Here is a 19,164-nt window from a genome sequence, read left to right as displayed (position 1 = left end):
CTGGGGCACCCATAACTGGCTACCTATGCTGGGGCATCCATAACTGGCTACCTATGCTGGGGAACCTATGCCTAGCTACCTATACCTGGGGCACCTATGCCTGGATACCTATACTGAGGGCACCTATGCCTGGCTACCTATACTGAGGGCATCTATGCCTAGCTACTTAAAGGGAACCTAAACTGAGAGGGATATGGATGTTTCCTTTTAAACAATACCAGTTGCCTGGCTGTCATGCTGATTTCTTTGGGTGCAGTAGTGGCTGAATCACAGACCTGAAACAAGCATATGCAGCTAATCCAGTCTGACTTCAGTCAGAGCACCTGATCTGCATGCTTGTTGAGGGGCTGTGGCTGAAAGTACTAGAGACACAGGATCAGCAGGAGAGTCGGGCAACTGGTATTATTTTAAAAGGGAAAATCCATATTCCTCTCAATTTAGGTTCCCTTTATACTGGAGGCACCTATACCTGGCTAATGGGAAACTGCTGTCATATAGCTGCCATCCTTTTCCAGAGCCCAGGAGCTGCAGTATGGGCATATATGGTGATCAGTGAAGTCATTACAGCTGGCAGTTATCGGTTTTACAGGCAAGGAGGAGATCTGTACGTCTGGCACCAGGAAAACGGATTTGGCTTTGTAGCTCAGGAGCCGTGGATCCAGTTTGCTACCATTAGGGACAATATTCTGTTCGGGAAGGAGTATAACGAGCGTCTCTACAATGAAGTGCTGGAGGCCTGCGCCCTGTTTGATGACCTGACCGTGAGTAACCTGCGCATGCGTGTTCGTGCATGTGTGTGTGTGCGTATGTACAGATGTGACATGCACACGTCTGGCAGTAGGAGCATGAGGATTCTGGTGAAATTACAGGACTGTGTCTTCAGTATGTGAGTGTGGGTGGAGTACTACAGTATTATTATGTATTTATATAGCACAGATGTCTTCTGCAGTACAGAGTACATAGTCTTGTCACTGACTTTCCTCAGAGGAGCTCACAATCTAATCCTACCATAGTCATAGTCTAATGTCCCACTATATTATTATTATGTATAGCACTGACATCTTCTGCAGCACTTTTCAGAGTACATAGTCATGTCACTGACTATCCACAGAGGAGGCCACGCACTAATCCTTCCATATTCATAGTCTAATGTCCTACGATATTATTATATATTTATACAACACTGACATCTTTTGCAGCACATTGCAGGGTAGATAGTGATATCACTGTCCTCCGAGGAACTCACAATCTAATCCTACCATTGTCATAGTCTTATGTTCTACCATATTATAAATTTGTATTTAAATTGCACTGGGATCTTCTGCAGCACATTGCAGAGTACATAGTCATGTCACTGACTCTCCTCAGACGAGCTCACACTCTAATCCATCTATAAAATCTGATATAAAGATATATACACTCATGTATGGCATGGGGTAATTGTGTGACTGGCATGTGTGGATTTTATGGGACAATCTTCTGGTGACAGATGGTGGGATCACTTTTGCAGATCTTGCCAGCTGGAGATCAGACAGAGGTCGGTGAGAACGGCATCACTCTCAGTGGGGGTCAGAAAGCCCGGATCAGTCTGGCCCGTGCAGTCTATCAGGTAAGATAAAGCCTGACATCCCTCCTCCTCCTGTACAGCATGACATCCCTCCTCTTCTTCCAGTACAGCCTGACATCCCTTCTCCTCCTGTACAGCCTGACATCTCTCCCTCTCCTGTACAGCCTGACATCCCTCCACCTCCTGTACAGCCTAACATCCCTCCTCCTCCTGTACAGCCTGATATCCCTCCACCTCCTGTACAGCCTGACATCCCTCCTCCTCCTGTACAGCCTGACATCCCTCCACCTCCTGTACAGCCTAACATCCCTCCTCCTCCTGTACAGCCTGATATCCCTCCACCTCCTGTACAGCCTGACATCCCTCCTCCTCCTGTACAACCTGACATCCCTCCTCCTCCTGTATATCCTCCTGTACAGCCTGACATCCCTCCTCCTGTACAGCCTGATATCCCTCTACCTCCTGTACAGCCTGACATCCCTCCTCTTCCTGTAAAAGTCATTTCTGTAACCCTGGTCAGAATAAATTTATGCATCCCCTTATCAAGATTCTTTGTAGTAGACCTTGAAGTATATGATATGCCTCTGGTTTAGGGTTTATGGGGCTCCCTCTAGGGAACAATGAATGTAAAGTGAATCTGCTTTGGAGTTTTTATTGCCCCCTTCTCCAGAGGAAGATAAACAACCCTTTTCTGTGAGCAGAGAGTGACTGGTTTTGGAACTGACAGAATATTTTCTTGTTTTTTTTTTTTTTTTTAAAGGGAACCTATACTGAGTCAAATTATTGAAAATAAACACATGCTGTAGCTGCAAATGAACATTACATACTTACTTCACCATCAGTTCCTCTCAGAAGCTCACCATTTTCTTCTTACAGTGATCCCTTCCAGTTCTGACAATATTTTGTCAGAACTGAAATATACCAGTTGCTGTCAGTTATATTCCAGCTGCTGTCAGTTACAACTGAATGTGCAAGGTAATGTCCATGTTTCTCTATGGCTCAAGCGGGCGATATTACAGTTTAACAGTGTGCTGACCAGGGAGCTGTTATGGGGTAATGGCCATTTTCAAATTGGAGGACAGAGAATTCCATTGATATAAGTGAACAAACAGGACGCATGAGAGGAGAAAGAGATTGATGAGTACACTACACAGGAGGTAAGTATGACGTGTTTACGTTTATTTTTACTTTACATTTTCAGTTCAGGTTCTCTTTAAGTAAGTCTGGGAGCCTAAAGATGTACTCTACACCTTCATGCACATTTTCATGCGATTGTACAGATGGCTCCTGTGCCAGCCGATCTCCTGTACAGACTGACATCCCTCCTCTTCCTCCTGTACAGCATGACATCCCTCATCCTTTTGTACAGACTGATATTCCTCTTTCTGTACACACTGACGTCCCTCCTCCTCCTGTATAGACTGACATGCCTTCTCTTGTACAGACTGATCTCCTGTACAGACTGACATCCCCCCTCCTGTACAGTCTGATGGCGTGGCTTTCTTTTTCAGTGTAATCTGTATCTCCCATCCCATAATAGATATGCTTTTAGGCATATATACCTGTGTGCTGAGATAAATGTCCCTGCAGGAGAAGGAGCTCCTCTTGCTGGATGACCCGCTGGCTGCGGTAGACGCTGACGTGGCCTCCCATCTTATGGAGAAATGCATTCTGGGTATTTTGAGGCAGAAGACTAGAATTCTTTGCACTCATCGCACTGAGTTGTTGCAAAGAGCCGATGTGGTGATTCTGATGGAAGCCGGGAGAATCGTGCGGACAGGTAACTAATTGACTTGCACAGCCTTTTCTGTAATAATTATTATACATTTATTTTCTAGGGGCTGATTAATGTCTGCTTCAATTACCAGGACCCCCAGATGAGATCTTGTCTCTAGCTGAAGTTTCTCCCAGAGTCCGACCTTCCAAGAGCAAAACACAAGGAAAGGGTAAGAGCATTTCCCACACCCAGAATCCAAGCTTCCATGAGCAAAACACAAGGAAAGGGTAAGAGCATTTCCCACACCCAGAACCTGAGCTTCCAAGAGCAAGACAGAAGAAAAGTGTAGGAGCATTTCTCACACTCAGAATCTTAGCTTCCAAGTCCAAAACACCAGGAAAGGTTAAGAGCATGACCCACACCCAGAATCTGAGCTTCCAAGAGCAAAACACACAGAAAGGGTTAGAGAATTTCCCACACTAAGGGTCCATGCACACAATCACATGAACAGGTGACTCCTCCCACATCAAATAAGCTGACCTTATGACCTTTGATTTTCTGACTCTGTGGCTCCTCCTACACATGATTAGCAGTAGAATTGACTCCTCCCACATTAGACCAGTTTCTGAGTTAACCACTTCTAATATTATCTGGTAGGATCTGGTAGCAGCTTGGTGGATAGAAAGGATGATGATGAGGAAACCTTATTTCCTGGCTCTGTGATGGCTGAGGAGGAGGGGAAGAAGGAGGGGGCTGTGTCTTTACACGTCTATGCCTCATACTGGCGGGCAGTGGGCAGCTGTCTTGGTGCATCAGTGTTGCTGGCATTGCTCCTCATGCAGGGTGAGTATTTGTCTTTTCCTTAAATGCCCATACACTTATCAATTTTCCTGTCTGATAACCTTCAGATTCAAATCGATCAATTTTTGGTTGATTTTGACCAAAAAAAAAATCAATGGAAAGTGGTGATTGAACAGTATGGAAGAGCTAGGTAATTTGGGGGCGGGGCAGGAGCGGCAGTAGATTGACAGCCCATAATAATGTGCTGCATCGAGCAGTGTAGTGCTGCAGTTTGATAATTCGTTAATGGAATCTATATATGTCCAGCGCTGCGTAATATGTTGGCGCTTTATAAATACAATAAATAAATAAATAAATCAATAATTAAAAATCAATGTGCAGTGGGTGGAAGGAATACATTCCTTTATGAAACAGTTCCTTTCAGAGGAATCATTTATTTTGCTGGCAATCTATAAATTTATGGCCAGCTTATGTTTGGCTGCTATATGTGGTCACCTCAACATCATTCTTTGTAGTTGATCGTAAGACATCTGGCATTGCAAAACTACAAGTTCATACATGCCCAGAAGTACATGATGGGATTTGTAGTTCCTAACTCCCTAATTCTATGTACATTTTGTGTTCCAGCTTCCAGGAACATGTCTGATTGGTGGCTCTCGCACTGGATTGCAAGCTTTTCGGACAAGCCAAGAAATGTCTCCATTTCTGGACTGACTCGCCCAGCAGTGTCACCTGTGCTGCTTCTCTTCTCTTCTGGAGGTCTTGTGTAAGTTTGTATAGACTAACATCCAATGGCTTCTGCCTCTGTTGACCTTGAAAGTCTTCAAGATGCTACAAGAACCTTAAGACTTCTAGAGACATAAAGAGGGAGTGGAGACACCGAGAGCCCAATACGGTGCAGTATGTACTGCACAGGATGGAAAATGTAAAAAAGCGTATAGTTTTATACTCACAAAATTGGGTTACCGCATCAGGTAACCACTAGACTGGCAGGTGGGGCGTATTAGACCTGTCCCCACTCAAGGTTAAAAAAGTCGCTCTCCATAGATTGAAAAAAAAAGGGGAACCAATTCCCCTCCACCAGGGGTGGACACACTTGTTATACAGATGTACAGAGGCGCCAGAAGTGTAAAAGTAGATTAAAAAGTTTTTAAAAAGGAACGATGGGGGGTATTGTCGGTGGAGTTACCTCCCCAAGAAGACACACATAGATTATTGCTTATTTCAACACAATTTATTTACATACTCCAATTAAATGCAACACGTTTTGTGGGCACATCCCACTTCATCAGGCTATACCGGTGGAGTACAATAAACTCAAACATTATCAGTCCGCGTTTAGCGTTCAGAGGCGCTAAACGCTGACTGAGAACGTTTGAGTTTATTGTACTCCACTGGTATAGCCTGATGAAGTGGGATGTGCCCACGAAACGCATTACATTTAATTGGAGTATGTAAATAAATCGTTATTGTGTTGAAATAAGCAATAATCTATGTGTGTCTTCTTGGGGAGGTAACTCCACCGACAATACCCCCCATCGTTCCTTTTTTAAAACTTTTTAATCTACTTTTACACTTCTGGCGCCTCTGTACATCTGTCTAGAGACATAAGCCTAAGGTACAACTTCTGTGGAACTCGGGCCTTCCTACAAACCCTTCTTTTTTCCAACTCCTTATACTTGATTTACACCAAAACAACTAAAATCCTGGGCAGCAAGGAAATGTGAAAATTTAAGATGCACTAAAACTGAAGATGCACTGAACCTTCAGAAGAAGTTGGAAGTGTAGATGAATTAATGGTGGTGTCAGTGAATTTGGTAAGAGGAAGCAAAGAGTGCCAGTTGTCTTGTAAAAAGCAAAGAATGTATTGCTCCAAGCAGGGTTATTCTGTGCCTGTTCACGCTTATGAGGGCTATACCTGTGGAAGATGGAGAGTTTGATCTCGTGAGCTGTACCCAAAGTGATGCAAAACCTTGACATACAGCTGTAGACCATGAGTGGATGTCGGATTCTCATGAATGTCATGTAAATGGATAACCACTTAGATTAAATTCTTTACAAGTTCAACAGAAAACAACTATCCTGTTTGGAAAAAAATATGAACCATCTTGGGAAATCTGGCAGCTGTAACCAAAATAGTGTTACAGCCCTTACCTTGATGGAGAGACACCCTAAAATTAATTGTTCCATGCCTCCAGGATCTGTCAGAAATGGACAAAGGGGCAAGCATCTGCTTATTTGCGGTGAGGGCTGTTCTTTCTGGCACCGGTACCATAGTCCTTAACAAACTTCTCAAAATGTTTGATTAGACCTTGCTGCCAGAAAAGATGGATTTTTGGGTCTGTAGTGTGTTGGTTACTGAAGTCCTTCCAGTAGGTAATTGTGTGTGAACTGGAGAACTTGCTAGCAGAGACTTTTCTGGAACAAAGGTCCTGGCACTGTGTAATAGGAAACCCTCAATAGCCAGCAGACCTGGTGTGGTGATGAAGGTGGATCTGGAGGGGAATTTTCCTTGATGCGCTTTAGCGTCCTAGCCGTTTGCTTTCCAGGAATGAGGAAATCATTTTATTCAGTATGGTTTCTGGAGACAATAGAGGGTGCCTGGCCATTTTTAGATGGCAGTATATGTGGGAATGAAGCGTGCCCATCCAGCTTGTCTAGGTTAAGTGTGGTGTGATGTACTGAAATGTTCTAGGCTTTTATGGTTGGTGAACATCAGATCTAGTTGAATAGTCCTTTTTAGTAAAAAATGTCACTTCTCCAGTTCAGCTTTAATAGAAATTCCTCATCATGGACATCTTAGTTGACATGAGTAGTTGACATACTTTCTTAGAAAAGAATGTATGTCCAGTATCGCCTTCCGCTGAATCATCTGGAATGTGTGGGGATTGAGGATGGTGATGTACCATTTGTATTATTATTTTCTTTCTGGTTGAACATGATAGATGGATGGATGCCTTTATTTATTTATTTATTTATTTATTTATTTATTTATTCTTTTTCCAACTGAATTCTCATTACTCATTAGTCATTACTGCAGCATTTAAGCAGCTATTAGAGGTGCTGTAGACAGTCTACTCCTGAGATGATATAATGCTCCATAAGTGGCTTTATTCTGTCTCCCCCAGGTCTCCTCTGAGATGGGCTCAGTTCACCAAACAAAACAATTCTCAGGATATTACTTTCTATCTCACAGTATATGGAGGGATAGCAGCAGCCAACTCCGTCTTCACCGCCTTGCGAGCTCTCCTGTTTGCCTTTGGAGCTGTGCGAGCCGCCACTGTGATCCACACTCGCTTACTGCAGAGAATGCTAAGGGTGGGTATTGCGCGCCCCCCTCATTTCTCTGCCTTTCTTTCCTCTTCTTATCCCCCCCCCCTCCCCTCAGTTCTCTCTCTGTATCTCCCCTCCTCCCCCAATTCTTTGCTCATTTCTCCTCTGCTTACCTCTTTCCCGTATGCTTTCACTCTGTATTTCCCCTCCTCCTCTCCCCCCCTATTTCTCTGCTCCTCTTCTCATCTTATCACTCTTGCCCCAAGTTTCTCTCTGTATCCCCCCTACTCCACTGCCACTTTTTTCTGCTTTTCTTTTTTCCCCCTCCCTGTATCTCCCCTAACCCCCTGCTCACTCTATACTGTATCTTCCCATCTTATCTTATTTCCATGTGTTTTCTCCTGTCTCTTGTCTGTCATCAGGCCACGGTGTCATTCTTTGACAGCACGCCAGTTGGACGCATCATTAACCGATTCTCCTCGGATCTGTACTGCGTGGATGATACTCTGCCATACCTCCTGAACATCTTTCTGGCCAATGTGTTTGGTCTTCTGGGCATGCTGGTGATGATCAGCTATGGACTGCCCTGGATTCTGCCCGTCCTGCTGCCCTTGGCTGTTCTGTACTATTACATCCAGCGATTTTACCGACACACATCCCGCGAGCTGAAAAGGCTGCAGAGCATCACTCTGTCTCCAATCTACAGTCATTTCTCAGAGACTCTGACTGGACTCAGCACAATCCGAGCCACGCGCCAGGCAGACAGGTGAGGGCACCACTCTCATCCCAGCTTACTGTACATCATGGTTCAGGTGGAGGCCACTGATTGAAAGCAATTTACACATGTTAAGCAAAACCTCCGGGTACAATCTTCTCACCATCATCGTGGTTTAATGTAGTGTTAGTCATATCCCGTCACTAACACATGGGCAGACTCTTACAGTAAATATTTACTTATTATAATACTAAACTGACTCCTTTGATAACCAGCAGTAGTGGCTAATAACTCCTTTGATAACCAGTTGTAGTGGCCAGTAACTCCTTATAACAAGTAGTAGTGGCCACTGGCCAGTGACTCCTTTGATAACCAGTAGTAGTGGCCAGTAACTTCTTTGATAACCAGTAGTAGTAGTGGCCAGTAACTCATTTGACAACATGTAGTAGTGGCCAGTAACACCTTTGATAACCAGTAGTAGTGGCCAGTGACTCCTTTGATAACCAGTAGCAGTGACCAGTAACTCCATTCTTAACAAGTAGTAGTGGCCAGTAACTCCTCTGATAACCAGTACTAGTGGCCAGTAACACCTATCTCCTTATTCCAGATTTGAGAAGGAGTGTGAAGCTCGGTTGGAGAGGAACCAGCGGTGTGTATTCACCAGTAACAGCGCTGTGCAGTGGTTGGACATCCGCTTGCAGATGATCGGGGTAGTTGTGGTGTCGGCAATTGCTGTTATCGCTATAATCCAGCACCAGCGGGGGGCTGGAGATCCTGGTGAGGAAACGTGATATTGTGTCCTCTGTTAGTGTGTCTGATATGGTAAGGCCAAGGATGAGGTCCACACACTCTGCAGAAATAATAATAATCCAAGTGCATGATGGTTGTACAAGAAATTCATATAACAGTAAATATTAAGGCACCAACTGACCAGGAGAGAGACGGCACTTCTCAGACATTGTGGAAAGGATCACGTTGTTAGCCTCTAGTAATCTCTGCAGCCTTTGCCAACACTTCATCAGTCTGATCCATATGAGAAATATTGGAAAAAATATTTGCAAGTCTGTGAGAAATATATATGTATAATGGAAAGAAATATCTTTCTTTTGCCTAGGTTAATTGTAAGACAGAATTTTTTGTATCTACCCAATTGCTCATGTGGTTCTGCCTATGCTGGCCACACAAAGACCATATTAACATAAGTTTCAAAAACACCAGAGTGACATTAGGACCTAATCGTCTGCAGCGGTTTTGACTGCCAGTAACAAGCTTTGTTGCAGACACATGAGATATGTGGGATGACGATGCCCATGTCCAACAGCCAAGAAGAAGGGGTGGCCAGGACCTTGACCTTATCCCTCAACCACGTGACGTGACAGTGCCCATGTCCCAGAAGAGGGGGTGACTATGACAGTGCCCATGTCCCAGAAGAGGGGGTGACTATGACATTGCTTTTGTCCCACAACCAAGAAGAAGGGGTGACCATGACATTGTCCATGTTCCACAACCAAGAAGGGGTGACCTGAATATTGGTCATGTCCAAAAGAGGAGGTGACCGTGACATTGCCCTTGTTGCACAACCAAGAAGAAGGGGTGACCAGGACATAGCCTATATCCTACAACCAAGAAGAAGGGGTGACCATGACATTGCCCATGTCCCAAAAGAGGTAGTGACTATGACATTGTCCATGTTGCACAACCAAGAAGAAGGGGTGACCGTGACATTGCCCATGTCCCAGAAGAGGGGGTAAACGTGACATTGGCCATGTCCCATAAGAGGTAGTGACATTGCCCATGTCCCATGACCTAGAACTTTTAGTGGGAGAAGAAGACTGTCCGATTACAGAGCATATAATGACTGGAACCAAACACAAAATACTGTATATGGGATGATTATTTCACACTATTTATAATTTATTTATATTACTATTTATACTACTACTTTACTACAATCTACTTTTGTGTTTTTGATGAAAAATTACATAATTGTGACATCATTCAGTGGATCCACCCCTGTTTATTTGTTATGTATGACCTCTGGTTTGTTGAGGACTTTATTCTTGCTCTATGTAGTGGAAACATTAGTGTTCAGTTCACCTATAAAGCACTTGGATTAATAAAGCACATTGGGGTATATTTACTAAACTGCGATAACTGGAATAACGTCTGTAAAGTCTTACGCATGAGAAGTACAGCGTAATGCTATATGGTAATACTGCATATATGCATAAATATAGATTATTGCATGCAGTTATGATACCGTGCATAATGCCTGTGCTAATTGTGCAAATACATCAGAGGCAAGAGTGAGGTCACATTTATGCATTCCTAAAGTATTACCACATGTTAGTAACTAGTTATGCCACATGCATGAAAAAGGGGCACAAGGAAAAAAGGTTGCAAAGTTTTGTTGATAAAATATTGTTAATATCCATTTCGTTAGTAAAAATTTTGTTAATCTCCACCGATATTCTTCGTTTTTAAAGTATAGATGGTGTATATTACTATAATGATATTGCCGAATGAAAATTGTTAATAACTATAATTAAACAGTAGAAAATCTTACCGATATTTTATTACAGCTTAACCTAACCCTACTCTCACACAGAACCCTCCACTACCAATGCCTAACCCTAAGACCCCCCTGGTGCCTAACCATTCCGACCCTTCCATCTAAAGTATAGATGGTGTATATTACTATAATGATATTGCCGAATGAAAATTGTTAATAACTATAATTAAACAGTAGAAAATCTTACCGATATTTTATTACAGCTTAACCTAACCCTACTCTCACACAGAACCCTCCACTACCAATGCCTAACCCTAAGACCCCCCTGGTGGTGCCTAACCCTAAGACCAGCAGTTTTCCCCCTGGAAGTGCCTAACCTTAACCATCCCCCTTTACCCCCCCCCCCCCACACACACACACACACACACACACACACACACTCCCTTCCTGACGCTTAACCCTAACCGTTGCACAAACACCCTTACAAACTTAAAATGTGTATAATATTTTATAACATAAAATTAATACATACGAGCAACTTACAAAACCTATAACGTTGCAAGTTTCAAAATGATAATGTATTTCAAAAACTTTAATGTTCTAATGTTGAAAACGATATCTATTGTGTTCCTAAATTTCTGCTTTGGGAACTGTATTAACGATATTAGCATTAGCTTCGATGAGGCGCACAAATTGTCCAACAGCTGTGGGCGCCCAAAGTTCCTGTTTCCGTTATGCCTGATAACGATTACAAATATTGTGCCTACTGCTTATTCGTTACACTTCTCTGCAGATTAGTGACTATACCCCACTGTTTCTGAAGACTGTGTGGACCCCTGCTCCGTTTACCTGTGGAATGGAGGTAGGACCGCTGGGTAGTCACACCTGAAGGAGAGAGAAGGCTGCCATTCCTATTCTTAATAAATAGAATCTATTTAACATAGTGGTCTCTCCTATTCTCTCTCCAGCGGTCTCTCCTGCTGTCTCGTATCTGGCGTTTGGAGTCTCTCATTGTGTTCTGCTATCCCAGTTATTACTCCTGATACTCTTGTGTCGCACATTCTTCCTCTTTTGCTCAGACTTCGTCATGGATATCTTCTTACTTACAGGTCTCATCGGACTGTCCCTATCCTATGCATTGTCCATTACAGGGTTACTGTCGGGCCTCATCTCCAGCTTTACTCAGACAGAGGCTATGATGGTGAGCGTGGAGAGAACAGAGGAGTACTCCACACAGCTTCCGTGCGAGCCCAGAGAGGGGACAGTAATGGTGAGTGTGGGGCATATGGGTGCTCTGCACAACTGTCATATGAGTCCAGAGAGGGGAGGGTTATTGGGAGTGTGGGGAGTACTCTGCACAGCTGTCATGTTAGGTCAAAGAGGGGAAGGTAATGGGGAGTGTATGGAGAGAGGAGTACTCTGCACCACTCTCATGCGAAGCCAGAGAGGGGAGGGGAGTGGGGAGTGAGAAGTACTCTTCACAGCTGTCATGTGAGGCCAGAGAGGAGAGGGTAATGGGGAGTGAGGAGTACTCTTAACAGCTGTCACATAAGGCCAGATAGGGGAGGGTAATGGTGGGTTAAGGATCTGATACGACTCCATTGAGAATTACAATTTCTAACCTTCATAAAACAAGTCCATATTGTATCATGTATAATATTCTTTCCAGAGATGCTTGAGTACAGAAGAACCAATGTGAAGGGAATAGCCATTGAGTTTGGTCATAAGGTTACAGCCTGGGGCCATTTCAGAACTGGTGAGGACATTATGTCCACAGAGATCTTGTAGGGTATTTATAGAAGAGTTACTGTCAGATGGTTTCAGAATGTCTCCTTCCATCCTTGTTTTTCTTCCAGGTGGACCCAGGCTGGCCTAGCACTGGCTGTATTGAATTCAAAGATGCTGTTTTATGTTACCGTCCTGGTCTTCCCAATGCCCTTGATGGTGTCAGCTTTACCATTTCTCCTGGAGAGAAGGTTGGAATTGTGGGTCGGACAGGTTCTGGGAAGTCCAGCTTGTTCTTGGCTCTCTTCCGCATGATGGAGCTGAATTCTGGGCTCATTCTCATTGATGACATTCCCACACAAGAATTGAATGTGGAGGTGGTGAGGTGTGTGAGTTGGACTATATAGGATGTATCTGCAGAAACAGAGAAACGTGTGTCATATCTAGGTCTTTCCACCAGGTCACGCCTTGCAATCATCCCTCAGGATGCCTTCCTGTTCAGCGGCAGTGTGCGTGAGAACCTGGACCCATTGTCCCTCCACTTAGACACTGATCTGCTGGATGTACTGTCACAGTGCCATTTACTGGACTTGGTGGAGCGTATTGGTAAGTGCTTCATAGAGAATCGTCTGTGCCTCCACCATACATTGTGTCACTAATGGTCACTGTCCTGCAGGGGGTCTGGATGCTGGCGTTGGTGATAGAGGAAAGAATTTCTCCCTCGGACAGCGGCAGCTCTTGTGTCTGGCCAGAGCTCTACTAACACAGGCCAAGGTGAAGTACCAATATACACTATAAGCTTTTGGGCCCAGGAAGTCAATAATGGATTCCTTTTTAATTGATCTGTTGATTTGATGGCAAGTTGTATTGTAATCTAAAATGCAAGCCATATCATATGAGTAGTGGTTGGAGGAGTCAATATAGAGATTTGCAGAGAGAAGCAGCAGATGTTTTGTGATGGGAAGAGTAAGCATACAGATTTGCAAAGATAAGGAAAAAAGGAGAGGAGCCAGTATACGGATTTGCAAAGAGGAACATCAAGTACAATGTCATGGGAGGAGCCATTTAAAAGATTTGCAGAGAGGAGCATAAAGTAAGAAGTCATGGGAGGAGCCAGGATAGAGATTTGAAGAGAGAGAATCAGCAGGTAAGAATTCATGGGAAAAGGTTGCTGAAGTTGCAGAAGCAGCACATGTGTGGTGGGAGGAGCCAGAGTAGAAATTTGCTGAGAGGAGCAGCAGATGTTTGATGGGAGCTGTCAATATAGAGATTTGTGAAGTAGAGCTGCAGATGTTGTTTGATGGGAAAAGTCACTGTTGGGATTTGTAGAGAGGAGCAGCAGATGAGGATTGGTGAATGAATGCCAGCATGAGGCTCAGCAGATGAGGATTGGTGGATGGAGGCTAGTGTGAGGAGCAGCAGATGAGGAGTGGTGGATGAAGACCAGGGTAGGACTCTGCACAAAGGAGCAGCAGATGAGCAGTGGTGAATGGAGGCTAAATTATGGATCTGCAGAGAGGAGCAGCAGAGGAGGAGGGGTGTATGAAGGCCAGGGTAGGGATTTGCAGAAAGCAGCAGCAAATGAGGAAGGGTTGAATAGAGGCCAAGGTGATGGTCAGCAGATGAGGCGTGGTGGATGGAGGCCAGGGTGAGGAGCAGCAAATGAGGCGTGGTGGATGGAGGCTAGTGCAGGGATTTGAAGAGATGAGCAGCATTGGGTAATTGCTATGTAAAGCCAATTAGTAGCAAACCTCAGAGATCCACAGACAGACAAGAACTTTACATGATGAGATCACAGCTCAAAAATGCTGTTGAGCAAATGCCAGAGTGACTGTTCCCCAACAAGTCTGTTCACTGCTGTAGTGCTTACAAGTCTCTCATCCATGAATGTGTCTCCCCAACAGATCCTATGCATTGATGAGGCCACAGCCAGTGTAGACCACCAAACGGACCAACTGCTCCAACTCACCATCCGGGAGAGATTTAAGGACCACACCGTCCTCACCATTGCTCACAGGTATCCCCAATCTTTTCTGGGAAGATATGGAAAATTCTCTGTAACCCATGGTTGCAAGAGATCTATCTTCTGCCCAGGTCCATGTTTTCAAGTTTCATTTTAAGGTCCGGATCATTGTTTGGATCCAAAAACTGAGCCATTCAGCACTTGGATGTTTCAGCTGCTGATGACAAGTGATGTCATTGTGAGTCGGTATGCCTTGTAATGAGCAGAAATTATCATAGGACTCCAGAGGAAGGGGGCACTATTGTGGTTGTTGCATCAGTATGCTATATAGAGTGCTACACAAAATTCTGATTTCCTCCATCACTCACAGGCATCCTGAACTCCCCCCCCCCCCCCCCCCATCAACCCTCCACCATCCTCATCAATACTCACAGTACCCTATCACCTCACCACTTTCACCCTTTCACTATAGTGCATTACCATCACCCCGTCATTATCCCCATCACAATCACACTGTCACTGTCCCCTGATGCTGTCACTCTTTTGTGTTTGTACAATCATTTGACCTATAATTTTCTACTACAGGTTGAACACAATCATGGACTCAGACCGCATTTTAGTAATGCATGCTGGAAAAGTGGCTGAAATGGATTCTCCCACAACACTTAGCAACAATGAAAACTCTAATTTTTACCGACTAATAAACAGTGGCCAGCTTTGAAGATGATAAACAGAAGACGTAGGAACTCTAGTATGGACATATCTATAGGAACAGAATGGGCTGTGCTGGTCTACAGTCAGTGGCCCCTCTACTTACTCCAGTCCTCTTACCCCCCCCCTCCCCACCTTTATATCTGTGCTGGGGGCTCCTGGAGGAGAGGTAATATCTGGGTATGTCTGTGCTGAGGGCTCCTGTGAGAGATGTAATATCTGGGTATGCCTGTGCTGAGGGCTCCTGTGTGAGAGGTAATATCTGGGTATATCTGTGCAGGTGGCTCCTGTGGGAGAGGTAATATCTGGATATGTCTGTGCTGAGGGCTCCTGTGAGAGAGGTAATATCTGGGTATGTCTGTGCTGGGGGCTCCTGTGGGAGAGGTAATATCTGGGTATGTCTGTGCTGGGGGCTCCTGTGGGAGAGGTAATATCTGGGTATGTCTGTGGTGAGGGCTCCTATGGGAGAGGTAATATCTGGGTATGTCTGTGCTGAGGGCTTCTGTGGGAAAGGAAATATCTGGGTATGTCTCTGCTGGGAGCTCCTGTGGGAGAGGTAATATCTGGGTATGTCTGTGCTGGGGGATCCTGTGGGGAGAGGTAATATCTGGGTATGTCTGTGCTGGGGGATCCTGTGGGAGAGGTCATATCTGGGTATGTCTGTGCTGGGGGCTCATGTCAGAGAGGTAATATCTGGGTATGACTATGCTGGGAGCTACTGTGGAAGAGGTAACCTCTGGGTATGTCGGCGCTGGGGGCTCCTATGGGAGAGGTAATATCTGGGTATGGCTGTGCTCGGTGTTCCTGTGGGAGATGTAATATCTGGGTATTTCTGTGCTGGGGGCTCCTGTGGGAGAGGTAATATCTGGTTATGGCTGTTCTGGGGACTCCCGGGGTATCGGGGTAGAGGCAATATCTGGGCATGTCTGTGCTGGGGGCTCCTGTGAGAGAGGTAATATCTGGGTATGGCTATGCTGGGGGCTCCTATGGGAGAGGTAATATCTAGGTCTGTGCTGGGGGCTCCTGTGGGAGAGGTAATATCTAGGTGTGTCTGGCTAGTTAGGTCAGGTCTGGCTAGTTAGGTCAGATCTGCTAGTGGCATACCTAGAAGAACTCTTTCTGTTTCATTAGTCTGTGGAGATTTGCTGACAGTTTTCAGCTTGTTATCTGTTCTTACTAACACAACCATTCTCACCCTTGTGAGGATATGCCTGTGAATCATTTGTAGATTCCAATCCTGCAAAATACTAATAAAAAAAACCTTTTAAAACCCTTTGCTGTGTTTGTGTGCTGTACATATTGCATTGTGTTGTTGTGTATGTGCGCTGTACATATCACATTGTGCTGTGCATATCACATTGTGCTGTGCATATCACATTGTGCTGTGTATGTGTGTTGTACATATCACATTGTGCTGTGTCTGTGTGCTGCACATATGGCATTGTGCTGTGTGTGTGTGTGCTGTACGTGTTGCATTGAACTGTGTGTGTGTGCTGTACATATGGCATTGTGCTGTACATGTCGCATTGAGCTGTGTCTGTGTGCTGTACATATCACATTGTGCTGTGTCTGTGTGCTGTACATATTGTATTGTCCTGTGTCTGCGTGCTGTACATATCACATTGTACTGTGTCTGTGTGCTGTACATATCACATTGTGCTGTGTCTGTGTGCTGTACTACATATCGCATTGTACTGTGTTTGTGCGGTGTACATATCGCATTGTGCTGTATCTGCACGCTGTACATATCACATTGTGCTGTGTCTGCGCGCTGTACATATCACATTGTGCTGTATCCGTGCACTGTACATATGGAATTGTGCTGTGTGTGTGCGTTGTACACATTGCATTGTGCTGTGTCTGTGCGCTGTACATATCGCATTATGCTGTGTCTGTAAGCTGTACAAATCGCATTGTGCTGTGACTGTGCACTGTACATATTGTATTGTCCTGTGTCTGCGTGCTGTACATATCACATTGTGCTGTGTCTGCGCGCTGTACATATCACATTGTGCTGTGTCTGTGCGCTGTACATATCACATTGTGCTGTGTCTGCACATTGTACATATCACATTGTGCTGTGTCTGTGCGCTGTACATATGGCATTGTGCAGTGTCTGCGCACTGTACATATTGCATTGAGCTGTGTCTGTGCGCTGTACATATCACATTGTGCTGTGTCTGTGCGCTGTACATATCACTTTGTGCTGTGTCTGTGTGCGCTGTACATATCACTTTGTGCTGTGTCTGTGCGCTGTACATATCACATTGTGCTGTATCTGTGCGCTGTATATATGGCATTGTGCAGTGTCTATGCACTGTACATATTGCATTGTGCTGTGACTGTGCACTGTACATATTGCATTGTGCTGTGTCTGTGTGCTGTACATAATGCAGGCCAGGAATAAGCTGTCATTAGGTCATATTTGTTTGTCTGTGCTGTACTCTATATCTGGCTCTTGGTTCCTCTCTACCCCGGTTTCACCATTATATCCTAAAATATTGTATATATCCATTGATAGATTTTTATCCATCATTTCTTGGCCTTGGGACAATCCTACCAAGTATGAAAGTAGGTACCTGTCGTGTTACATCCTCTAAGGTATAAATAAGGAAGGCAGCCGATCCAGACTGACTGCGATATGCTTGAAATATTGTACTGATCAGATAGCAACAGTTTTCACAGATATTTTTTAAAACATCCCTGGAACTCTTAATGGCCCCTGCCTGTTTTAAACAATCAATCATTGCCCCAGTTCCTAAAAAAAAAAAAATCAAAACTTGCATGTCTAAATGATTATAGACCAGTTGCCCTTTCATCACTGGTCATGAAAGCATTTGAAAAACTGATAGTGGCTCATCTGAAATACATCACATATCCCCTGCTGGACTCTCTGCACTTTGCCTATAGGTCTGCAGATGATGCTGTCAACATGTATCTGCATTTTACACTTGAGCATCTGGAGTTGAACTTTCTCACTGTCCAGAAAAAGACAAAAAAAAGACAAAGACAAACACTTATATAGCGCTTTTCTCCTGGCGGACTCAAAGCGCCAGAGCAGCAACCACTAGGGCGCGCTCTATAGGCAGTAGCAGTGTTAGGGAGACTTGCCTAAGGTCTCCTGCTGTATAGGTGCTGGCTTACTGAACAGGCAGAGCCGAGATTCGAATCCCTGGTCTCCCATGTCAGAGGCAGAGCCCTTAACCATTACACTATCCAGCCAGAACTGGCCCCATACTCTAGCTATTGAACTGGCCCCATACCCTAGCTATTGAAGTTCATGTCTTTACCCCTCGCACTGTTCCTTATGCCTGTTTCTCATGCTGTCTACTCTATGTCTGCCTATGTACAACTGTCATTGCCATGTGTACCAAAAACAATGCCGGTTACGTCATTCGGCGTACTTGGTGAATGAAGGTGAATCTGGTTTTAATAAAACCAACAATTTAATTGTTCCAGTTTTTGCCATTGTTACCTGATTATTCTGATCCATGTTAGTTTCTCTCTACCAACTCCTTACTTGACCCCTTTCAATCTGGATTCCGCACACACCATTCCACTGAAACTGTCCTCACTAAAGTTGTTAATGACCTACTGGTAGCTAGATCCAAAGGCCAGTTCTCCATTCTAATACTCCTTGACCTTTCCTCTGCCTTTGACACGGTTGATCATGCTCTGCTTCTCCAGACGCTGTCATCTTTAGGAATCAAGGGCCAAGCACATTCCTGGATCTCCTTATAACTCCCTGGACGCTCTTACACTGTCTCCCTCTCTAACACTAATTCTTCCCCACACCCACTGTCTATTGGTGTACCTCAAGGCTTGGGTTCTTGGGCCACTTCTCAATCTACACTCGTGGCCTGGGACAATGAATTAACTCTTTTGGTTTCCAGTATCACCTCTATGCGGATGATACCCAAATCTATTTCTCAGCCCCTGACTTTTCCTCACTACTATTCAGAGTCCCAGACTGTCTACATGCCGTTTCTGCATTCATGTCCTACCGCTTCCTCAAACTCAACATGAGTAAAACAGAAATTGTGATCTTTCCACCATCACAATCTACACACCCACCAAGTGCAACCATAACTGTACACAATACCCCAATAACCTCGACTTCTAGGGCCCGCTGCTTGGGGGTTATACTTGACTCAGCGCTCTCTTTTAAACCTCATGTTGC

General features: G+C 44.6%; 1 protein-coding gene across 5 annotated transcripts in view; it reads left to right on the top strand.

Moving 5' to 3' along the window:
• The window catches only part of ABCC10 (ATP binding cassette subfamily C member 10), a 47,421-nt gene extending 31,154 nt beyond the window's left edge, over window positions 1-16,267 (top strand). For 4 of the 5 annotated variants that reach the window (XM_068232584.1, XM_068232581.1, XM_068232583.1 and 1 more), the window contains 15 exons: window positions 590-761; window positions 1,511-1,609; window positions 3,158-3,347; window positions 3,436-3,513; window positions 3,942-4,127; window positions 4,713-4,851; window positions 7,214-7,403; window positions 7,781-8,124; window positions 8,681-8,850; window positions 11,695-11,855; window positions 12,442-12,695; window positions 12,771-12,916; window positions 12,987-13,084; window positions 14,215-14,327; window positions 14,859-16,267. In XM_068232584.1, coding sequence (XP_068088685.1) covers window positions 590-761; window positions 1,511-1,609; window positions 3,158-3,347; window positions 3,436-3,513; window positions 3,942-4,127; window positions 4,713-4,851; window positions 7,214-7,403; window positions 7,781-8,124; window positions 8,681-8,850; window positions 11,695-11,855; window positions 12,442-12,695; window positions 12,771-12,916; window positions 12,987-13,084; window positions 14,215-14,327; window positions 14,859-14,994 — 2,476 coding nt within the window. In that variant the 3' untranslated portion in view covers window positions 14,995-16,267. Of the gene's footprint in view, window positions 1-589; window positions 762-1,510; window positions 1,610-3,157; window positions 3,348-3,435; window positions 3,514-3,941; window positions 4,128-4,712; window positions 4,852-7,213; window positions 7,404-7,780; window positions 8,125-8,680; window positions 8,851-11,694; window positions 11,856-12,441; window positions 12,696-12,770; window positions 12,917-12,986; window positions 13,085-14,214; window positions 14,328-14,858 lie in introns of those variants that run through there. The other variant, XM_068232585.1, reaches the window with a different exon arrangement.
• The last annotated feature ends 2,897 nt before the right edge of the window (window positions 16,268-19,164 follow it).

This window comes from Hyperolius riggenbachi, chromosome 4, assembly GCF_040937935.1.
Source record: "Hyperolius riggenbachi isolate aHypRig1 chromosome 4, aHypRig1.pri, whole genome shotgun sequence".
Classification (NCBI taxonomy): Eukaryota; Metazoa; Chordata; class Amphibia; order Anura; family Hyperoliidae; genus Hyperolius; species Hyperolius riggenbachi.
Note: the sequence above shows the minus strand (reverse complement) of the source record. Positions and strands in the feature narration are given on the sequence as shown.